This window comes from Neopsephotus bourkii, unplaced genomic scaffold, assembly GCF_033783945.1.
Source record: "Neopsephotus bourkii isolate Nb327-2 ecotype Australia unplaced genomic scaffold, CSIRO-AGI_Nbou_v1 NB_1388, whole genome shotgun sequence".
NCBI classification, from domain to species: Eukaryota; Metazoa; Chordata; class Aves; order Psittaciformes; family Psittacidae; genus Neopsephotus; species Neopsephotus bourkii.
Genome location: NW_026901866.1, coordinates 200,323 through 220,799, shown reverse-complemented (window position 1 = coordinate 220,799; position 20,477 = coordinate 200,323). Strand labels below are relative to the sequence as shown.

General features: G+C 41.9%; 1 protein-coding gene across 2 annotated transcripts in view; it reads right to left on the bottom strand.

Annotated features, from left to right (window-relative positions):
• BAZ1A (bromodomain adjacent to zinc finger domain 1A) overlaps positions 1 to 18,116 on the bottom strand; it is a 62,636-nt gene extending 44,520 nt beyond the window's left edge. For both annotated transcript variants that reach the window (XM_061367581.1, XM_061367582.1), the window contains exons 1-3: positions 17,973 to 18,116; positions 17,124 to 17,273; positions 9,241 to 9,519 (exon numbers count right to left, since the gene is read on the bottom strand). In XM_061367581.1, coding sequence (XP_061223565.1) covers positions 9,241 to 9,519; positions 17,124 to 17,236 — 392 coding nt within the window. In that variant the 5' untranslated portion in view covers positions 17,237 to 17,273; positions 17,973 to 18,116. The remainder of the gene's footprint in view (positions 1 to 9,240; positions 9,520 to 17,123; positions 17,274 to 17,972) is intronic.
• Between the last annotated feature and the right edge of the window lie 2,361 nt (positions 18,117 to 20,477).

Below are 20,477 nucleotides of genomic sequence, written 5' to 3'. Positions count from 1 at the left end.
CACCAATAGAGCTACTTCCCCCCATCCTCCCCCGCCTTTTTATTACTAAACAGGAAGAATGACTAATGGAACCAGCTATCACAGAAAGCAAGTGATTCTCCATCATCTATGCCTTCATTCAAATCATTACCATAAATCTTTGGGGAAGGAATCAAGTGAAACACACATTACCTGTCTCAATAAAAACATAATTCAATGAACTTTAACCGTTACTAATAGGAGATTGAAGAAAGTGATTCAACCCTTCCTTCTGGCATTAAAGAAATAATCTACAAATGAAGACTCTTTTCAGCCTTGCTACAGTCAAGCCATGGGTAGTAGCAGCCAATTCCCTTGGCTAAAAGAGACAAACACTCTGCTTCTAGTGGGAATAAAAGTCTGCTTTTCCCAATAACCTAATCGTTCCCCAAATTCACTTATTACAACTCTTCTTCTATTGGGCACGAAAAACAGTAGAGATGAATGCTGAAGCAAGACCCTCAAATGAAGCATGCTATTTAAAATACTTTCTAGAAAGGATGCCTTAAGATCTCTACAGAACTCATGTCAAAGTCAAACCATGCCCACTCCCCATTTCCCATAAAAAAAGAAGTGGGGGCACCTGAATTTAAACAGCAGCATTAAAGTAAATACATACTCTGATACCTCCCTTAGTCAGGAAGCACTTTCTTCAAACAATAATAAACATGGAGAAACTTAAGAGCCACGTTATGTGAATGCCACAGGTATTCAGAAAATGATCAGGCAGATTGAAAATACAGCTATCATGAACTTTTACACAATAGTCCCAGCAACTAGCTCACACTGACAGCCAAAAGTTAGACGAGTAAGCCTGCAATAAAATTACTCTATACTCATGCAGTTTTGCATACCCTTTCTGCACTACAAGCCTGCTAGCAACAACAGGGTACATGTCCTCTGACTTGTCCCAATAATGGCCATTATGCTTGCAGCTTTATTTCATGCTATGCTCAGAAACCAAGCTCTTCGAGGTCTTTTCATGTTATGGGAAAGGTCCCAAGAAGGGCTTGGCCTATGTTAAGGGGAGAGGGGAAATATGTTGAAGAACAACAACACAGGAGCCCCAAAAAGTTTTAAACACAAAGCCAGAGGAGGTACCACCAACATGAATGTAACCTTTTTTAAAATACCAGGGCACACCTTTCTCAAATGAAAAAAAACCAACAAACCACCAACCAAAAACCAACAACAAAAAAAACACAGCCACACAACAACAACAAAAACCTACGAGATTTTCCACTGACTTCCATGAATTTTGGGTATGGCTGGTCAACTGCACAAGTGAAAAGAACGTAACTGATTCCACCCATCTAAGGGCAAGAAACACTGACTGAAAACTGTGGCACAGGGCATATTTCTCTCAAAACCTAACTCCATCAGTATCTCTCTAGAAGAACAATTCTGGGCTCTGCTTTGACAAGCAGCTTGACACAACTAGCAGAAAACTTTTAAGTCTGACTGAACATTGTCACTGCCAGAAGAATGGTAAGGAAGCAGCAGGGTGAAGGTGTATAAAAGCAAACTGCTTCTGCAGCCTCTGGCTGCTGCTCCACAAGATGCAGAGATGACTTAATAGTTCAACACCACCAAAATCTTCCCTTGCCATTCCTCCTTCCAGCCACATACTTGGTGCAATGCTTTATTTTTGTAGCTCAGGCACTCTTTATCATTTTTTTATTGCCATTAAACTGAATTCAACCACCTGACAAAAACCCCCAAACAAAACAAACCCAAAACAGCAAAACAACAAAACCAAAACACCACCACCACCCAAAAAAAAAAAAACAAAACTCAAAGCCCAAACCACATCAGCTGTCATATCAGCTACATCAAGTGGCTCACTGAACGATCTGATGAGAACTAAGAGCAAAAGGCAAATATTGGCCACAGACAAAAGCAGAGAAGGAAGGAAGAAGTAGCAAGACCTCATTCATTTAGAAACCCCAACACTTCCAAACTTCTTGAGTAGCTCAGTGATTTCAGCAGTTTATGCTTACTAACCGAAAGTGACATCTAGGCAAGTGAACACTGGAATACCAGGAAAGGCTGCTCCAGGGAGACCACACACCTAACAAGGTAGCTGGGCAAGACATGGTACATGCTTCAAACTCACCAGCAGCCCAAGATGAGAGTGATTCAGGAAAACCCAGAACAAAGGGTAATTGTAACTTACTTGCCAAATTTTTCTTTCATTCAGCTCAACAACTCAAAAGCATGTACACAACCTATTACAAGTTATAGGACAAGCAGGTATCTCCATCTACCTCTGCTGAAGCGGTAGAACACCACAATCTGAAGAGAAAGAAAAGATGCACTCCATTCTAACAGTCCAAAACCAGCCATCACAGGATGTCGAGCAAAAACCTTGACCCTGACATTATATGCACTTGCACTTCCTCAGAAGTTCTTCCCAAATGCTGAGTAGGCCCCTTTACATCCAACCAAGACTGAAGATACAAGCTGTGAGAAGGGAGACCACTGCCCATCAATTCAGAGTTCTGCACAACAGCTTTTGATCTGGCTCATGCTAACTACTGTGATACAATAGTCTGGCACTCTGCTATGTCCTCATTTTAAGTCAAAAAAACCAAGATCCCTTGAAGGCTCAGATGAGTTACAAACATACCTCTATGCTTTGTATTAAGCATACAAAAAAAACATCCCTTGGATGCAGAAGACGGGGGGGATACTGGAATTCATTGGGGCCAACTTTAACATAAAAACCAAGATCAGCAGGTCAGATGAAAAAGAAAAATAATTTTTAAAAAGACACCCAAATAAAAAGTTTTTCAAATACCAAAATTTTAAAAGCACACCTTTTCTAACAGTATGTAAAGTTAGTTAAATACAGAAAACCCCAAGAGTAATACAAGAAGTTATAGCAGCTAGTACCACAAAGAACCAAAAAAGCTACAGCCTCATTCTGTTTGTCAGTTTTTAGTAAGTTTTTAATAAGTAAATGTCAGGTAAGTTCAGCAATTCATATCTTTGTCCTAACAATTCTTGTACACTTGAAAACAATTAGAGATAAAAGCGAGACAAAATCTGAAGAAGTGACATCTTTTACTAAGCTAACTGGCACAGTTTAATGCACACACATAACAAAAGCACACAGGGAGACAGGTTTTATGCACATAGTGGCTCCCTGAAGTGTGGCAAGAGCTGCTATTTTCGAGTTCTAGCATCTTCATTTGTCTGGCTGTCGTATGTTTCAAAGAAAATAGTAAGAAGCATGATTTAAAAATCACACAACAAAAATCGTAACACAAACCAAAACCTGTACCTTTAAATTTATAGTTAAAATAGCAGAGTGTGTGCACAGAAATGAAAGCTAACAGAGTGGCAGCGCCCCCAAATAGTTGTATAACAGCTGTTCAACAATCTGTAAGAAAGGAGTTGCAGGTTCTTTCCCAGATACCATCATCTCATAGCTTCCATCAGTCAAACACAAATATAATTATTAGTCAACAAAGACAAATATATTTCTATCTCAAAGGACTGAAGGGAAATGGAAAGTAAAATCTTTAAGCATGATTTTTCCAAGCCAGGAGTTTACTGATCCATAAACAGCAATGCTAGAAGAGTGAAACTGTCCTTGCTCTATGAATGTGTAAGCTGTTCTCCTGCAATGTCAGCTATGCTGTTGCATGAGCACCACGCTAACTTTGCTACTTGAATTTAAACTCACCTTTCTAAATAAAGTAGGAAACTTTCTTAGTATGCACTTATGCTTAAGCCTTATCACTACAAGAAACACTCTAACAACTTGCTGATTCTCTAGACATTAGCCCCAGTCAGCTTTGCAGCCTGCATGTAAAAGGGGAAAATGTAAATTATTTTCTGGTCCACCAACACATTCACTGTAACTCATTAGAGTGGAAGACACTGCCTTCCGCTACCTAGTAGTCTCATATTAACTTATCCCAATGCTCAGAAAACAACTATATATAAAAGCCAGTAATACCTTGTTGCCAGTTTGAATGAAAAAGCTGGAAAATCAGCTGTATCCTTATCTCTCACAAGGTTTGTCTTCTACCATCCTAACTCATCAGCTAGGCAGAGTCATGACTAGCAACACACTTCCTGTGCCCCAGTTAAGGCTTACAGAGATTAAATCAGTATGCAAATCTTTTAATTAGCCTAATGCAGTGGTTAATCCACTACAAACACCTAAAGCACTGGAACACCAGCCAAACAATTGATGAGTTAAAAAAGTAAGTTTCACTTACAGAGAAGGCTGCTCTACCATTATTTAAGTTTCCTACAGGTTGGTAGTGGTTGACGTAAGATCATTCAGAGCAGAGAAAGGATGTCAACCTATACCCAATGTATGATCAGATGCAGCAATCTTCCCAACAGAGAACTTTGTCTACTACTTCTGTAAGTAGGCTCATTTTGAAAACACTGTTATTATCTTAAAGCATTCTGCTGCTGCTCGTTCACAAGCATTAGGCAAATACATTTTCGCAGTGGTGTCATCTAGTGGTCAAATCCAAAGAAAAAGATACTCCTTTTTAGTATCTGCCATGTTCTGTATGATTTTTTCTTTCTTATACACTACCTGTAAGCAACCTTTACGAATTTTAATTAAGTTGCACATTAATTGATGGATAACAACTGGTTGTCCCCCAACCTCCGTGGGGAAGGGAAGGCATTGTAATATAAGCTATTTTTAAGGGCGGGTAGAGGGGGTTGCTGAAGAGCTAGTAGAGTTGCCCAACCTAAAACCTCAGATCTCTTCATTGCTCAAGTCAGACTGCAAGCTTATAGATTAATTAGCTAATTATTACATTGCTCACTTGTATACCTAATAAAGACAGACATTATTTATTGTGATAGCACCAGACTCAGAACACTGATGAGAAATCAGAGTTGGCTGTTTACCCATGCTTTAAATCTACCTTTTGCTCCAACAAATTACAATCATTAAAAAAAAAAAAAAAAGCACACTGCTGACCTCAAACAGGAAAGAACAGGTCCTACAGCTGACTGAGTTAGGCTGTTGAAGGTTTTATTTGGTGTGCCTGAGGCATTCACTGAGGTTATTTCAGGTACGCCTTCCACACCACATAGTTCCAGCTTTCAGGTAACTGACTTCAGATGCCCAGATGTTGAAAATCAGTTTCACAAATTTTAAGTACCAACAATACAACACAGTTCTGAGACAGCAACAGATGGACAGGTTACTGCAAAAGATGCCATTCCTTGTGGTGAAAAAAAAAAGACAACTAGTATGTTATGGGTCTTCAACTAAGTTCTGATGCACAAATACAGAAAGCAATTCCAGGGATGTGGTCCACTATTTTCCTCTGCTTCAATAAAGTGTAAGCTAAAACACTGGCTACTTATTTTACATCCTAAGTGATCATGGTTAACATGAAATATTGCTCTATTTTTCCCCCAACTATTTGAGATTTATATATTATATAATAATGATTTCCATGCCTTTTGCAATAAATTACTTCCCATAAGTAGCAAATTGACATTCTGAATAACAGTATTTACAGTGTCAGCTGTTTTCAGTTCCTTGGCAACCCAGACAAACTTGAGATTAGGTTTTATGTTTTTATTATGTTTCAGACCAGTATTTCAAATAATTTTGTCCTGTACACAGACACTACTAGAGAAATGTTGTTACACAACTCCTACAGTTCTTTAAATGGAAATTCAAGTGCCTACTGTTTTAAAGCATAGCACAGCTGCCACTCTGGAGAAAAGTCACACCCAGTTTGGCCAGAAAAGCTGGACACATACAAACAAACAAAACATGGTCATTTTTAATCAACACATCATCAGTAAGGGTTAAAAAGATGCAGAATTCTCTCTTTGTTGTTTCTGATTACCAAATTGCACATCATTTTCAGAGATGACCTGAACAAGACATATCAGAGGACTGGGGGAGATTTCTCTACAATTTACTTCTGGTTGATAAGGTCTGTTAAGACACCAGACATACCAAAACAAAAGAGAGAAGAACATCTCCCAGAATGAATTCCTCCCACCAGACTTCAGCAACAAGACAGAAGCAGCCAAATTCAAACTTGAGCAGCACAACAAAAGGCTAGAAACTCAAAGAGCCTGATAGAGATACAAGGCCAGAAAAAACAATGGGACATCAGATTCTGTAACCAGAACTCACAGGTTGGATACAAGAACAAGTTTCAACCAAAACCATCTTCTGCCTAGCCTCTGCACAAAGCACTTGTCCTCTTACTACTTACAGATCACCTGTCTACTGCTTACAGTACTACAGACCACTTCATAAGCTCAAGACAAAACCATCTGCTTTAAACCAAAATACTAACCCTTCTAGTGTTTGGCTCCCTCCAATTTACTTGGTTCAAAATCTAGAAAGCTGCATCAAAGCAATCTATCCTTCAAGAATATTACATGTGCAAAGTTAGGGGTTATAAAATGTCAATACTTAAATTGCTTGAGCCACCACTGGTTACATATACATTATGTTGTAGGCTTTGCATTAAGCTATGCAAATAAATGATCCTGCTGACATGTGCAAAAAACTTCATATATAAATTCAGTGGAAGAGTTCACAACACCATGACACAACTCTGTTTTCATGATCTGCCAAATTCTGTTGGTTTCATAGGATGCTACTACACTGTAGATGGACTGTGGTCATTTTTGCTAGAAAAGATCACAAAAAAGTAGCTGCACGACAGACATGCAAATTGCTCTTTTCGACAGCCATGTTACTTACAAGTAACATGAGTCGGTATACTTAATCCCCAACATAGTACTTCAAAATACAGGTCAAAGTCAACTGTTAATTGAGCAGAATAACAACGCGTCACCTCCTCCCACTTCATATTCTTTAATTATGTATCTGTAAACATACAAATCCCTCTGCATTAGTGTTATTTGCTCTGTTTCCTGGATTTAGTATTAAAGGTCTGAACTAACTCTCCACTGTCATCTGGCTAAAATATCAGTGGCATACAATCAGCTTCAGCAAATTTTTCATGCTTCATTTCAGTAGACAGAATTTTATACTTATGTAGTTTAAAACATATAACCTCTAGGAGGGTAATTTTTGATAAAAATAGATTCTATCTGTATCTTCAGTATTTTGAATGTTATTTAGCCTACCCCAAAGGCTTAAGAAATCTAGCTTATATTCTATGAATACACTGATCTGTGAAAGCAGAACACAAACACAAAATTTTTAGATACATACTTCAACACAATTTTGAATAACCAAGAAGATGGAATTAAAGTCTGGTGAAAAAAATAAATTATAGTGATTCTCATGAGAGATAATCATGTCACAACTTTATCTGAACAGAATTTAGCTTACATGGTAAGTAGAAACCATTTTGTTAATCAAATTTAAGAATTTATTAATGGCGGTCTAAAAAGAAGAACAAAATAATTATGAATTTCAAAAGATGAAAAAACAAGACAGACTTTTTAAAAAAAAAGCTAAGATGCATATGCATAAATATTTTAGCAAAAGAGTTTAGAAAAGTAATACATTGATCTCTTGTGGGGTAGGAGGAGTTTGTTTTTCTAAAGCATTCTTTTTGCCATTAGCTTGGGAACTGACAGTATCTTCAAGGATTGAAAACAAAGGCATTTCACTGAGCAAACAAAAACCAGCACCTGAATTACATCGACAGTTCACAATATTCAGGTTTCTAGTTAAAAAGAAAAAAAAAAAAAAGACCACCACCACCAAAACAAAACACCTTCAAGCAAAAGGACTGTAATACTAGTGGTAACCTGAGTCTAGTCTCATCTATACAAAGATGAGAAAGATAGAAACAAATATTCAGATACATTCAGAAAGCAGTATTAGAAATACATTCAAAAAGAAATTCAGAAAACAACTTAAGCACTCAATTTATTCTTGTCCTGGCTCTGCAGACTGTGACTTCACTGGTTGAAAGGAATAGAGCACGGAAGAGACAGAAAGCTTTTTATTAAGCACTGACCTTATGTACATGCTCATATGAATTTCCATACAACTTATACCCTGCAGCCCACCACAAATTTTAATTCCTGGAGTAGTACAAAATTTGCCTCAAATAAAATCTGTATTAGCCGCTAAGAAGTCTCATACAGAATAACTGTTCTTCAATGACCATTTTGAACTAGCCCATTCTTATCACCAGATTATGTGCTGAGACCTCAGGCTACCCATACAAACCACATCGACTCTGTAGCATAACCTGGTACACTATTCCTCCTGAATAAAGCAAATCAAAACAACCCCACAAGCAACAAAACAGCAACAGCTGAACCCACAAAGGCTTTAGCACATGCTCTGCAGGTACTTCCAAGTTGAGCACGTTGAGCTTTTTCCATTTTAAATGTGTTAGGTGAAACTACAAACTCATTTAGACAAAACACTGACCTTCTCTACCCCCTCTCCCAGAAGATGCTTTAAAAAAAAAAAAAAAAAAAAGACTCAAGCTAGTTACATGCTGTAAAACAACTTCTTTATACTACAAACCACATGTACCAGTGACATGAGAAAGCACACATCTGAAGCTCAAAATTCTTCCATGTTTTTAATCAAACCAGGATAACAATCAAAACATTTGCTATATAAACATCAGTGTAAGAGTAAGCACAACACTAACCCCAAGTGTGAAAAAAAACCAAAACATCACACTAAGTACCAGATAATCGCCTACTACAAACATTTTACAATCAATTCGCAACTTCTGAGAATGCAGTCACAATTTTCACTACTACCTAAAAAGAAAAATTCCGACTTCTACTGGTACTTCAAAGCTTTTAGTAGTTAGGCCATTCTGAGTACACAAAACACCATGTGATGAATTACATTCTGGAAAATTCATCAAAACTTTCGTATGATTCTCTAATTCATAGCTTCCCCTAGTTTCTCATTAAATGCCATTCTACAAACAATCCACCTTTCTCACATCTGGGAGCTGACATTCCTCTGCAAATCCACCACACAGACCAAAAAACTGCAGTGCCCAGACCCAAGACAGCTGTCCTGCTTCCACAGCTGCTTCTAAGCCAAGGAAAGAGATACCAAGCCCAGCAATTCAATCCTACTTTCAATTAAGAGCAGGGAGGTACAGTAACAGTACCACACTAGCCTAAGCATCACACCTCACTTCGGATGCATTTGATGGAGTTTATTATCCTGATTTTGTTTTAAAAGAAGGACACACAAAAATTACCCTCACCAAAAGGAAAGATGTATTTATTTTTAAATACACTTACCTTGCACCATTATTTCTAACTACTTCCACTGTTTCACCAACAAAATAACGATCCTTGACATAAGCAAAGATTTCATCACAGATCTCATGCAGCCGGGAGCAATGCGTAAGGGTGGCCAAGTAGAGAACTGGAATGATGAGTGCTTCTGGAAAACTCTGAAGATTCTGTCTGGCTTTCTTCTCAGATTCCAGTGCTTCCTGATATGTGAGTCCTGGTTTACCTGTGACAGCACAGCTCCACACAAGGCTGTTGCACAGAATAATGCGTTCAAAAAAATCACTGAAAAGGCAAGGAAGAGAGAGAAAGAAAACAGTTCAGTTCTGAGAAACATTTTCAATTTGCTCACAATTACTACAAAATCAAATTTCCTTTACAAGGCTGAAATGAAAAGGCAGCTTTACTCCTACACAGGCTTTTGGATAATCAAGAGTTATTTACCACTTTTTAGCCACAGCATGGTAAATTGCTATTGTAAAACCAAAGTCTCCTCTCACTACAGGCTACACTAATATCAAGACCTGGAAGTGCTGCAAACAAATGTTCATACAGAAGAAGCCTGACACATGAGAATTATCACACTGTGTTTAATAGGTGTCACATCCTCCTCACATCCCCCACATTTCCACAAATATTTTCAGGAGGAGGGTCTAAAAGTGCACAAACATAAAATAACCCTAAGATCACAGAAACATGTTGAAACTTGAGTAACTTTCAGATTTTGAGTGCCCTAGCTCACAAATGAAAAGATGGGAGAGGTAAAATATTAATGTCAAGTAGTTCTCCAAATAGTTTTTATTCCTTCAGTGTTTGCATTTCTCTCAGAAGCAGCATTAAAGTATTTTTAACTAGATTCTTCTCCTCCCTTGTTCCATTAGCAAATATTGATTCTCTTCCTTACCTGTATTTCTAATTAATGCTAAAATTACACTGCTATTGCTTGCTTACTAGTTATTAATTGGAATCAAGAAAGAGCAGCTTTCGTTAGTCAATATCAATTTTTGACAAGTATCAGACAAAGAGCAGTTAAAACACTGTAGATGAAGTAGATGGTATAGCTATTCACAAAACCATTTTAAAAACATCTCATATGCTATGGATCAGTGATCGGACAGCAGAGCAATATTTCAATATGCTCCAATTCAGACAATGATTTTTATCTGCTCTCCTTTAAAAACCTTAATGAACTAGTATGGATAAGTAGGCAACACACAACATGACAAATGGAGGTTTGCTCTGCCTTGTATGAGTCCAATGTAGTTATTTCATAGGAGACACTCAGTACTTCCAGAACACTGAATGCTACACAAGATAACTAAACTGAAAATTGATTCATTTACAAAAAAAATAAAAATACACTGTGCAGGGTTCCCATTTTTAACAGGGTAGAGCAGCATAAATCGTTCCCAGCAGTGGGGTTGGAGAACTGGGCAGGTAATACTGAGGTTTTTTTCTTGCAGGCTCCCTTGCAAACTCAAGCTGGAAAACGTGCATCAGTTTGTAGATAACAATGTTCACTGCAGATAGACAGATGAACCATAACATTCTGTAAATGAAAATGGAAATTCCAGATTGAGGACAATGGAGGGTCCTGGCTCAGATAATCCTTTCTGTATGAGCACAGGATTCCTCTGAGTGAGAGATGCTTTAGGAAGAATATCAGCTGCAAGAAGGGGAAAAGTACAGAAGAGATATATTACCTGAATAATATTTAACAGCTACCAAATTCCAGATTTTTATACTACCTGCATCTAAAATATTTTACAGTACTTGGGTCCAACACTCATAAGTAACACAGAACAATTTGGGTTTGCTTATTCTAAACAAGAAAAGGAGAATAACAAAGGAGAGAGAATGAGAGAAATTATTCTTTGATATACAAAGAATGGATGTTCGACACTCATTCTTTATGTATCTTTATTGCATTTTATTGTGTGCTACCTTTAACGTATAGTTACTTTAATATTTTGAAGAACAGGTTAGACAAAAACCTATCTTTCTTTTGGGGTTTTTTTTAGGTGATAGAATACATAAAACATTATCTCCTCAGGTCTCTTCCTGCCCAACATTTCTATACTTCTGTATCAGACTGACAATTTCAGTAGTCTTAGACCTCAGTCGATGAAGTAACATTTATTCATTTATGCAGCTTTGTGCCTCTACATATATTTTTGTCTCACCAAAGAGGCTCCTGAACATTATCTTTAGCTAGAAAAGTGAAAAACACCCTGAGAGTTATTAAAAAAAGCATTGGAACATAATTTTCAAAAACTGACATTAAAAGAAATTTAAAAAAAAAAAAAAAAAGAGGAAGGGCGCTCAGAAAATGAGCAGTGCCTGTCTCAGAGAGGCTGAGGCTGATGCTGGCAGTGTCCCTTTAAGAGCTGCTGTTTTTCTTTGTGAAGGGACACCGGGCAGTCATGCTATTTAAAGCAACAGCATTGAACTTACAGGAAGAAAAAAAAAGGGGGGGGGGGGGGGACGGGACGGACAAAAAAAAAACAAAAAACAACAAAACACCACACCAAAAACCCCACAACAAACCCCCTCTCGAAAATTTTTTGACCATTATTATCACTAGTGCAAAATTCTAAAATTCCTTTAACTGAAACATATTTGAGGAAAACCTGTTCCATTTGCATACAAAAATAGTTTGTGCCTCTAGTTTCATTCTCTCTCACTTCCTCTTTTGTTTTGTGTGGATTTTTCTCCTGTCAACTTACAGGGAAAAAAAATACATTCTATTTTGAAAGCATTGTCCTTAGCTAGTCATTACCTATAGCACATCAAAAACCATGTGGCTTACTGTGTTAACAGTTTTATTCCAATGCTTTAAGGATCTTACTTTAACTTGGTTTAAGAGAGAGAACAAAAAACAGTAGCAGAGCACTAGATGTTGTAGTACTCTTTCTGTCCCTCAGTGTCCATTATCACAAAACTATTCATGAAGAGCAGACACAACAGCTAGCTAACCAAGTGAATGGTAGCAACAGCCATTATACCCCTTCCCTTTATTTAAAGGGTAATACGGCACTTGATCATATTCTACATTCAACTTAAATTCACAACAGCAAATGCATCTGCTGCTGTCACATCTGAAGCCTTACATACATCTTTAACCAAGGTATTACCGTCTCTGGGGCTTCCTCACTGGTTCAAGATCTAACTCTTGACAACATGGAGAAGGAAGTTTATATAAAACATGTCCACAAAGCTCAGTTGCATGGTCCCACCTGCCTGCAAGCAGTCAAATGGGACTGCAGTGCCCTGGTGAAGGTGCCGGTATCAGCTCAAGTACTGGAGGCGCAGGGACTAAAGGCAACAGAGTTGCCTTTGTAGTAGTAATTAATGCTAACTTCTCAGCTGAATGCCTTTTTTCGTTTATATTATAGTTTTCCATACAAGGTAGTGTAAACAGAAAAACTGTCAGCAAATCATTGAGAAGTAGTTTAATACTGATAGGTATTTGATAGGAGGCAGTTTTTTAACAGAAATACATTACATGCAATCTCCGTGCTGACTTGCAGTGGATGTAAGAATTCAGCCTAGAAATAACTTGAACTAACCAAGTATTTCCACTGAGTCCAAGACCTACTTTAATTTTAGTGTGCTGCAAAGAACAAGTTTCTTCCAAACCATTTACTTTTATTCATTTTCTTAGCATGTATTTAAAACAAACTGGGAGGTTATTTTTTTAAACAGAAGAATTATATAGAGAAAGAATGTAAAATATGAGAAAGTCACACCAAGTGAAATTAGAAGAAAAAGCAGGGAGAAAAACCCCAATGGAATGGCTAATTTATAATAATTGTTAATTTTAATCCTGAAGCCCCTATGCGCCCCTAACATATACAGTCTATTTAGTCTATGGTAGGAGGGTCATCACAGAATACCAACCCTGTCATTCTGTATCACTAAAGTATTCTTGTACTCTGCCAAGTGATCAATAACACATATTACAAAATAATGTGCAAAGGAAACAAAACAAACAAAAAAAAAAAAGGAAGGAAGAAAGAAAAGAAGGGGAGGGGCAAAGGGAGAACATTTATTCCTTAATATTTACATGTTAATCATGCATTCAGGAGTATATTTCAAGTTATAAGTTTCTCTTCAACAACAGAAAAAAATACCTAATTTAACTATAGGGCACTTGAAAACATCTTTTGAACAGATCTGTTCTTTACTGTAACCGAGAATCCCACAGGCCAATCTATAAAGAAGTTTCAGTAAGTTTTGAAGATGCAAAGCAGCTCTTTGCCCCCTGCATTTTAGAATGAGGAATGTTCCTACCATGTATCTTTACTACTCATCATTTTCTTTTTCAGGCTGCCTTCATAAGCAAGACTTCTCATACTCTAATAGTTGCTTTCCCAACACGTCTCCATCAGCTATTAACTTTCACAGACGAGGTGTCAAAGACTGGTGGTAACATCCCACTGCTTTAATGTGTTTCTCATACATCCCCCGTATCTGCATTTCCAGCTACTACTGAGGCTGCAGAGACTATTACTGTGTCTGTCCTAAGGTCTTTCCCTCTAACCAGGAGTACAACCAACCACAAAGTTCCTCTAGTTCCTGTTACTCCTGATAAATGTAATCAAACACTGCCACCTCACTGCACCCCCTTTTGAAGAGTTACAAAATTATGTGATGGCATTTCAGATTATAAAGGAAACTGTGGCTGTTCAGCCTGGAGAAGGCTGCTTGGAGACCTCACAGCAGCCTTCCAATATCTGAAGGGGGCCTACAAGGATGCCTAAGATGATGATGAAGAGGGACTGTTCATGAAGGACTGCAGCAGCAGGACATGGGGCAACGAGTTTAAACTTAAACAGGGAAAGTTCAGGTTAGATCTAACAAAGAATTTCTTTACTGTGAGGGTGGTGAGGCACTGGAATGGGTTGCCCAAAATGGTAAATGTTCCATGGTATAGTATGCAGTGTCTATGGCAGGGGGGTTGGAACTAGATGATCCAAAGGTCCTTTCCAACACTAACTATCCTGTGATTCTAAATACATGATTAACGGGAAAGTCACTTTACAAAATATTCATCTTATCAAATTCTCCTCACATTAGCATAATGATTTCTTATACAGAGAAGAGCATGTTTTAAAACAAGATTAGCTCTCTCATTGATAACAATACTGATGTAAGATTTGTATTCATCTCTACTAAAGCTGTCATGGGCATGAACAAATCTTTTCAATACTAAGTTTGTGGTCTACAAGAGAAAAAGAAAGCTAATAAAAAAACCCAATAAAAAATAGAGAATAACTTAAGCCTTAACCTTTGTCACAATTAAGTGTGTTAATACAGTTGAGGAAGGGGGTAAATCCGGGTTACCACATGTATTCTTCACAGCCCACTTCGATCTAGTCACTGTAATTTTTAAATCCTCCCCTCAAAAAAAAAATCAAGTTTCTATAGCAAAAGTAGATTCAGCCCAATTTAGACAATGGTTTTCTTTCATGAAACAGCTAATACAATTTTTAAAAGTGGGCCTTCCCTACACCTATCAATCTAATTGCCCTTGCTTAGGCAAAGAAATGGGAAATGCTGTTTCCAGAAGACACTGGCTATTTGAAGCATCCCTTTGCAAGCAGCAGAGAAAAACTTGCTGACAGGTGACCCTATTTTTTCCAGTAGATTATGCCACGAGCAACTAACATCAATCTAAACTTACTCATCTGTTCCAGGACACCTTGCTAAATAAAAAATGCTAAACTTCTCAATCTAAAGCACCAATTTTACCTAATCTAAAAAAAAAAAACCAAAAAAAAAACCAGAAGTGAATTAAAGGGGAAAAAAAAGGAAAAAAAAATAAATACCATACCACAAACCAACAAACAAACCAACCCCACCCCACACATCCAAAAAACTCAGGCATAGCAGAATTTTCTGCAGAGTTTTCCCAAATACCATATTCTAAGCTCTGATCCCTGAGCTAACCGCCTGCTGACATTTCTAGGTATTGCCTCTGTGAACACAAGTCTAAATTTATCCCTCAGTTTGTGAACTTTGGTTAACTATGGAATTCAGTCTTTCATACTACTTCTTAGTGACAGCATCTTTGCAGTATAAATAAGGCTGTCAGAGGACTTAAAATATTCACCAAACCCTCTGAGAGCAGAAAGATATTTCAAAAGGATACTTTTCATGCTGAAATTCTAACAAAGCTACACATACCTGAAGCATACTTCAGCAGTGTCGACAAATACATGAAACTCATCTAATTATGTGATAATAATAACTGTAACCAGAAAAGCAGCTTTCCTAATATTGGAAGTTGGGGGAGGGAGAGTTAATTCCTTCAAGGACAGGAGGCTATCAGCTCTTACTCCTTAGGTTCTTACACACCCTATAATGAAAACACTCCTTACAAAGCTTCCAACATCACATTCTACACCCCCTTTGCCCCCCCCAGTATATTGTCCAGGAAACAGTAATGCATTACTCTTCAAAGCTACCTAATCCAGCTTCTTTAAAAATTTTATTAGGTGAAGTGTACTTGAGTAAGAAAAACAAGCCTAAACACGAAAAAGATTTAGGTGTGCTCTAATTTCATGTGCTGTAAATGAAAAGTATTTCAGATTTAATCTCATTAGCCTGCACGTCGTTTAAAAAAAGGAGAGTTTGGATGTGGGGGCCTTTCTGAGGGCAGGGATGCGGCTGGATCAGACTGGGGTGGGTGGATGGGGGTGGGTGCCTGGGGGTGTGTGTGTGTGTGAAAACACTTTTACCAGCGTTTGAAAAAACGTCTCCCTAAATACTTCCTATTCGCTGTTCTTACAAGCGATAAAGTCAGCGCAGCAAGCTCATGACTCCCAGTGCAATACGCTCGGATGTCGTTAACGCCGTTAACGACAATTGCGTAATCCCTACTAGTCTCTTTAGACACAGAGAAAGGGGAAAAGGGTAAAAACGGACGGAACGAGAGGGGCAAACCTCTCTGAGAGGTCCTGAGGGGAGAGGTGTTCCCGCTCGGTTTCAGGCCGTGTTTAAGCTCTGGCAGTGGGAAGGGAGGGCTCGCGTTGCGGGACCCAAACCGGCCGGACAGGTGCACTGACCCCCCGCTCCCCTACCTGGCCAGGCCTTGGGGCCTGCCAGCCATTTCCAACCGGGTGAGCGGCGGCTCCCCGTGAATGCGGAGCGAGAGCGGCCCTGGGCTCTGCGGCGGCTCCGGCTCCCCGGCCCGGCCAACGGCCGGTAACAAGAGGTTAACTGCAGCGGGAGCCGGCCGGGAAGCCGAGCCCGGCAGAGCCCAGCGGGATCCGCAGGCGGCGGCGGCGGCGCCCCCCCGCCCGGCCGCCACCACCACAATAGGACGGTCGGCACATGCCGGCGGGGCCGTTCTGCTGCCCCGGCTGAACGCGGGCCCGCCGCGGCCGCTTCAGCGGGGCGGCCTAGAGCCGTCCGCCGCCGACACGCGGCTGCCGTTGGAGAGGCGGGGAGGGGGAGAGCCCGGGCCCCGTAGACGCTCGTTGCCGCCCGCCACCTCCCACAAGCGCAACTTTCACTTCCCCGGAGGGGGCAGGGGCAACAACGCGGAAGAAGTGGGGCATAGGGGAGGGGAAGGAGCCGGCTCCCCTCCTTTCCTGCGAGAGGAGGGGGCCGTGGGATACCCCGCCGAGGAGGGGCAGGGATTCCCCCTGCCCCGGGCGAGAGATCCGCCCATCTCCCCCGCTCCTCAGGAGGCAGCGGGCTCGCCGTCAGCCGCGCCCCCCCTCACGCCCCGCGCTTCCCCCCGGCCGGGCTCCCCGCGGCGCTGCCGGGGAATCCCCTCCCTGCCCGCCCAGGTGTCAGCCGTTGGGCGTTCAACGGCTCCCGCCGCCGCCGCCGGAGGGCGAGGGGGCAGGATGGACACAGACAGAGGGGTTGTCTCTTACTCGTAGTCCCTGAAGATCTCATTAGTGACCCTGCAGTAGAAAACGCGCTCGTCCGGGCGAAGGTCGGCGGGGGGCTTCTGCCTCACGAAGGGCTTTCGGTGCAGCAGCGGCATCGCCCCACTCCGCGCTCTCTTCCTGCCCCAGGACCCGCTTCGAGGGGGAAGGAAAAAATAAAAATATACGATGTTGAGAGAGTGAGCGAGTGCGGGCAGCGGCGGCCCCCGGCCCGGGGAGGAGGGAGCGGGCTCGGAGTGTCCCTCCCCCCGGGGGGGCCGAAGAAGAAGCGCGAGAAAGCGGCGGCGGCACGGCGGTCTTTTGTGTGCCTGACGCGCCGCTGCCTGCCTGGGACTGAGCGCGGAGCGAACGGCGGATCCTTCCTCCCGCCTCCGCCTCCCTCTGCCTCACAATGGGGCCATGACGCCGAGCAGCGGGCGGAGGCGGCGCCCCCGCCCCAGCCGCGCAATGTGCTCGGCTCGGGGATACCCCAACCGCCGCCGCGCTTTGTCTCCTCTGGCTCCCCTGCCCCCGGGCCGCCCCCTTCCCCCGCCTCTGACCCACACACGCCGGGCCGGACACCAACTTCCACTCCCCCACCGCCTCCGCCTCCTCCCCGCAAAGCAAACACTCAGGAGGGGCAGCACCGACCACTTACCGCCCGCCTTCCTTCCTTCCTCCCTTTCCTGCCGGGCCGCTGCCCGATGGGGGTCCTCGCCCTTCCCGCCCCAAGCCGCACCCTGGCCCGGCGGCCGCGAGGGCTGCCGTTGCACGCAGCGCGGCCGCGGCACGAGGGACTGCTGCCGTCCGGCCCGCCGCAGAGCGATCCCCCCCCCGCCCGGCTCCGGGGCCCACCTGGCGCGGCTGCAGGCTGCTCTCGCTGCTCGGCCGGTGCGCAGCGCCGTGCCCTCGCCGCGTTTCTGCCCTTTCCTCTGCCCCCCCCGGCTCCTGGGAAGTTTTTGATCTACTTCTTCAAGCCCTCAATCAGGAAGAGCTGCGGGGAGGAGCCTTCCACTGCTCTCCCCTACATCTTTATTGGCCGCTCGGTGCCTTCCAGCGTGTGTCACACAGGAAGACAGCGAGCTACATTATTAATTAATGGCTGAGAGGGCGCATCCTCCATTTTTGAATGATCAGCCTGAGATCTCCGGTGCGGGGGGTGGGCTTGGGTCGGCTGACCACACTGGGGAAGGCGGCTCTTCCCGCACGGCGCTGCCGGCCAGGCTGCGGGCGGCACGGCACGGCACGGCAAGGCAATGCGGGGCGGCCCAGCCTGCGGCGCTGCTCGCCCGGCCGCGGTTCCTGCCACCGGCGTGACCAGCGCTTCCCAAGCGGGCGCCGAGGAGCAGCCGAGCAGCTGGTGACCACCAGCCCCGGGCGACCTACTCGCTGTCCCCAGTAGCTGCCCTGCCCAGCAGGGCCAGGCGCGTCCCCGATGGGGCTGGCTGCCTGGCTGTCCGCTCGGGCTCGTCTGCCGTGGTTTCGGCGTTTGACAGTGCAATTCCGGAGACATTTCTGTCTGAGAGCCCAAAAGCCAGGAGCGTAGTCCTGTCAGAGCGCACAGGGGCACACGGATAGATTTCGCTGAAAGTGAGGTTATATACAGTTGAGCGTAAAGGTTGTACGTGGGCCCTTTAACATTTTTTTCCTGTTCACCAAAAATATCACTACATGGTTTTAATTTTTCACCCCTCTTTTTTCTTTTCTTTTTTCCTTGTGTGTGTGTGTGTTTTACACTAATGCATTTACAGTGCCATTGGTAATTAAAAATTAAAACTGGGGTGTTAATTTGTGTTCTCAAAAGCGCTAGTCAGCTCGAAGACACAAAGACAGAAAGTTCACATCCATTATAGTTCACTATTGCAGGGTTCAGAGCTTACATGAAAAAAAATCTATAAAATAACTGTAGGAACTCCACAGAACTCTTATGTGAATAGTATCTGAAAGCTGAGCTCTAAATAATTTAAGCTTACAACTTCAAGTGCTGCTCCTGCAAATAAAGGTATCGTGCTGTTTCCTGCACCCATACACAGGTTGTTTTCTTTACCTCTGCAAGTAAAGGCAACGATCGGTGCTGCTGTAGCATGCATGGCTAGAACCTGAGAGAGTGTTTACATCCAATTCGTGAATTACTTGGTTTAAAAAGTGCTCAGGTTTAATCAAAAGCACTAAGAAATGTTAATTCTGGCTCTTTCTCGTTAACGAAATACGAAGCTTGAGCTACGAAACAGGTTAACTCCGGAGTCCCACCGGTTTATTTACATTTGCCAGCTGCCTTCACTTTCAGTTTTTAATTACTTTCTAGCAAAGGGCACAAACACAGCTTGAGTTAATGCACTTCTGCCTAACATCTGGTAATTTTTAGTTAGTTTTGTGTCAAAACTGCACAGCGCACCGTGGTTATGACGTTGAGTGTTGCTAGCTCTTATGATTACAGTAAGATTTCACAACACTGAGCTTTGTTTCAAGCTCTAGCTCTTCAGCAGATGTGATTAAATTGGAACCTCAGGTCTCCTTAAAAATAATTGTATCTCTAAATACCAAGTTTAAGAGAAAAGCTTGAATGTCTAAACCCGAAAGACTCACAAATTAGAAGGGAAATAAAAGCTTTGAGCTTTGAATTTCTCATTATTTAAAATCTCATTATTTTTAAGCTGGTATCGTGGTGTTTGGGAACTTAGCTGATTGTTTCTGTGCTCACGTTGTCAGCACAGCCTTATTTTAGCACTAGTTGGTACCCATGAAAAATGCATGAGTTGATAGAACTGTGACATCAAAAGCAAATTCCCCCTGCCTTCTTGCTCTCTCTTGCCCTCTTCCTCTTTTCTTCTCACCTTTTCCTCCTCCTCTTGTTCTTCCTCCCTCATTATTCCCTCGGCAATTTTCCAGAGAACAGATCCTCACTGAGTAATAAGATTGCACTCTGTTTTCATGTTCATGGGATACACAGGAGCAGTTCATTCAGTTTTCACCTCCAAATTCAGCTCTGTTCTTTGAAATCCATAAATCCACGCTCTGATTCTGCTCCCACTAAGGTCAGCAGGAACTAGAACAATGTTTATAGCAGCAGCTAATGTCTATTAAGTCTATTGAGGATTCACTGGGTTTTAATTCTGAGAAATCAGAAAAGAAGTTGCTTTCCTTCCATGGAAATATTGTGGTTTTACACTGTGTTTAAGTTTTGCAATAATTTCTGTGGATTTTTTTTAACACATCACTGAAAGTATAGCTGTGATTCAAGGTACAAGACTAGGATTGATGACAATAACTGGGGTTGTTGATGTATATTTTGCCACAAAGCAGCAAAAAAGAAGCTGTTTTCTTTTTAAAAGATGACTTACAACCAACAGCCATACTAAC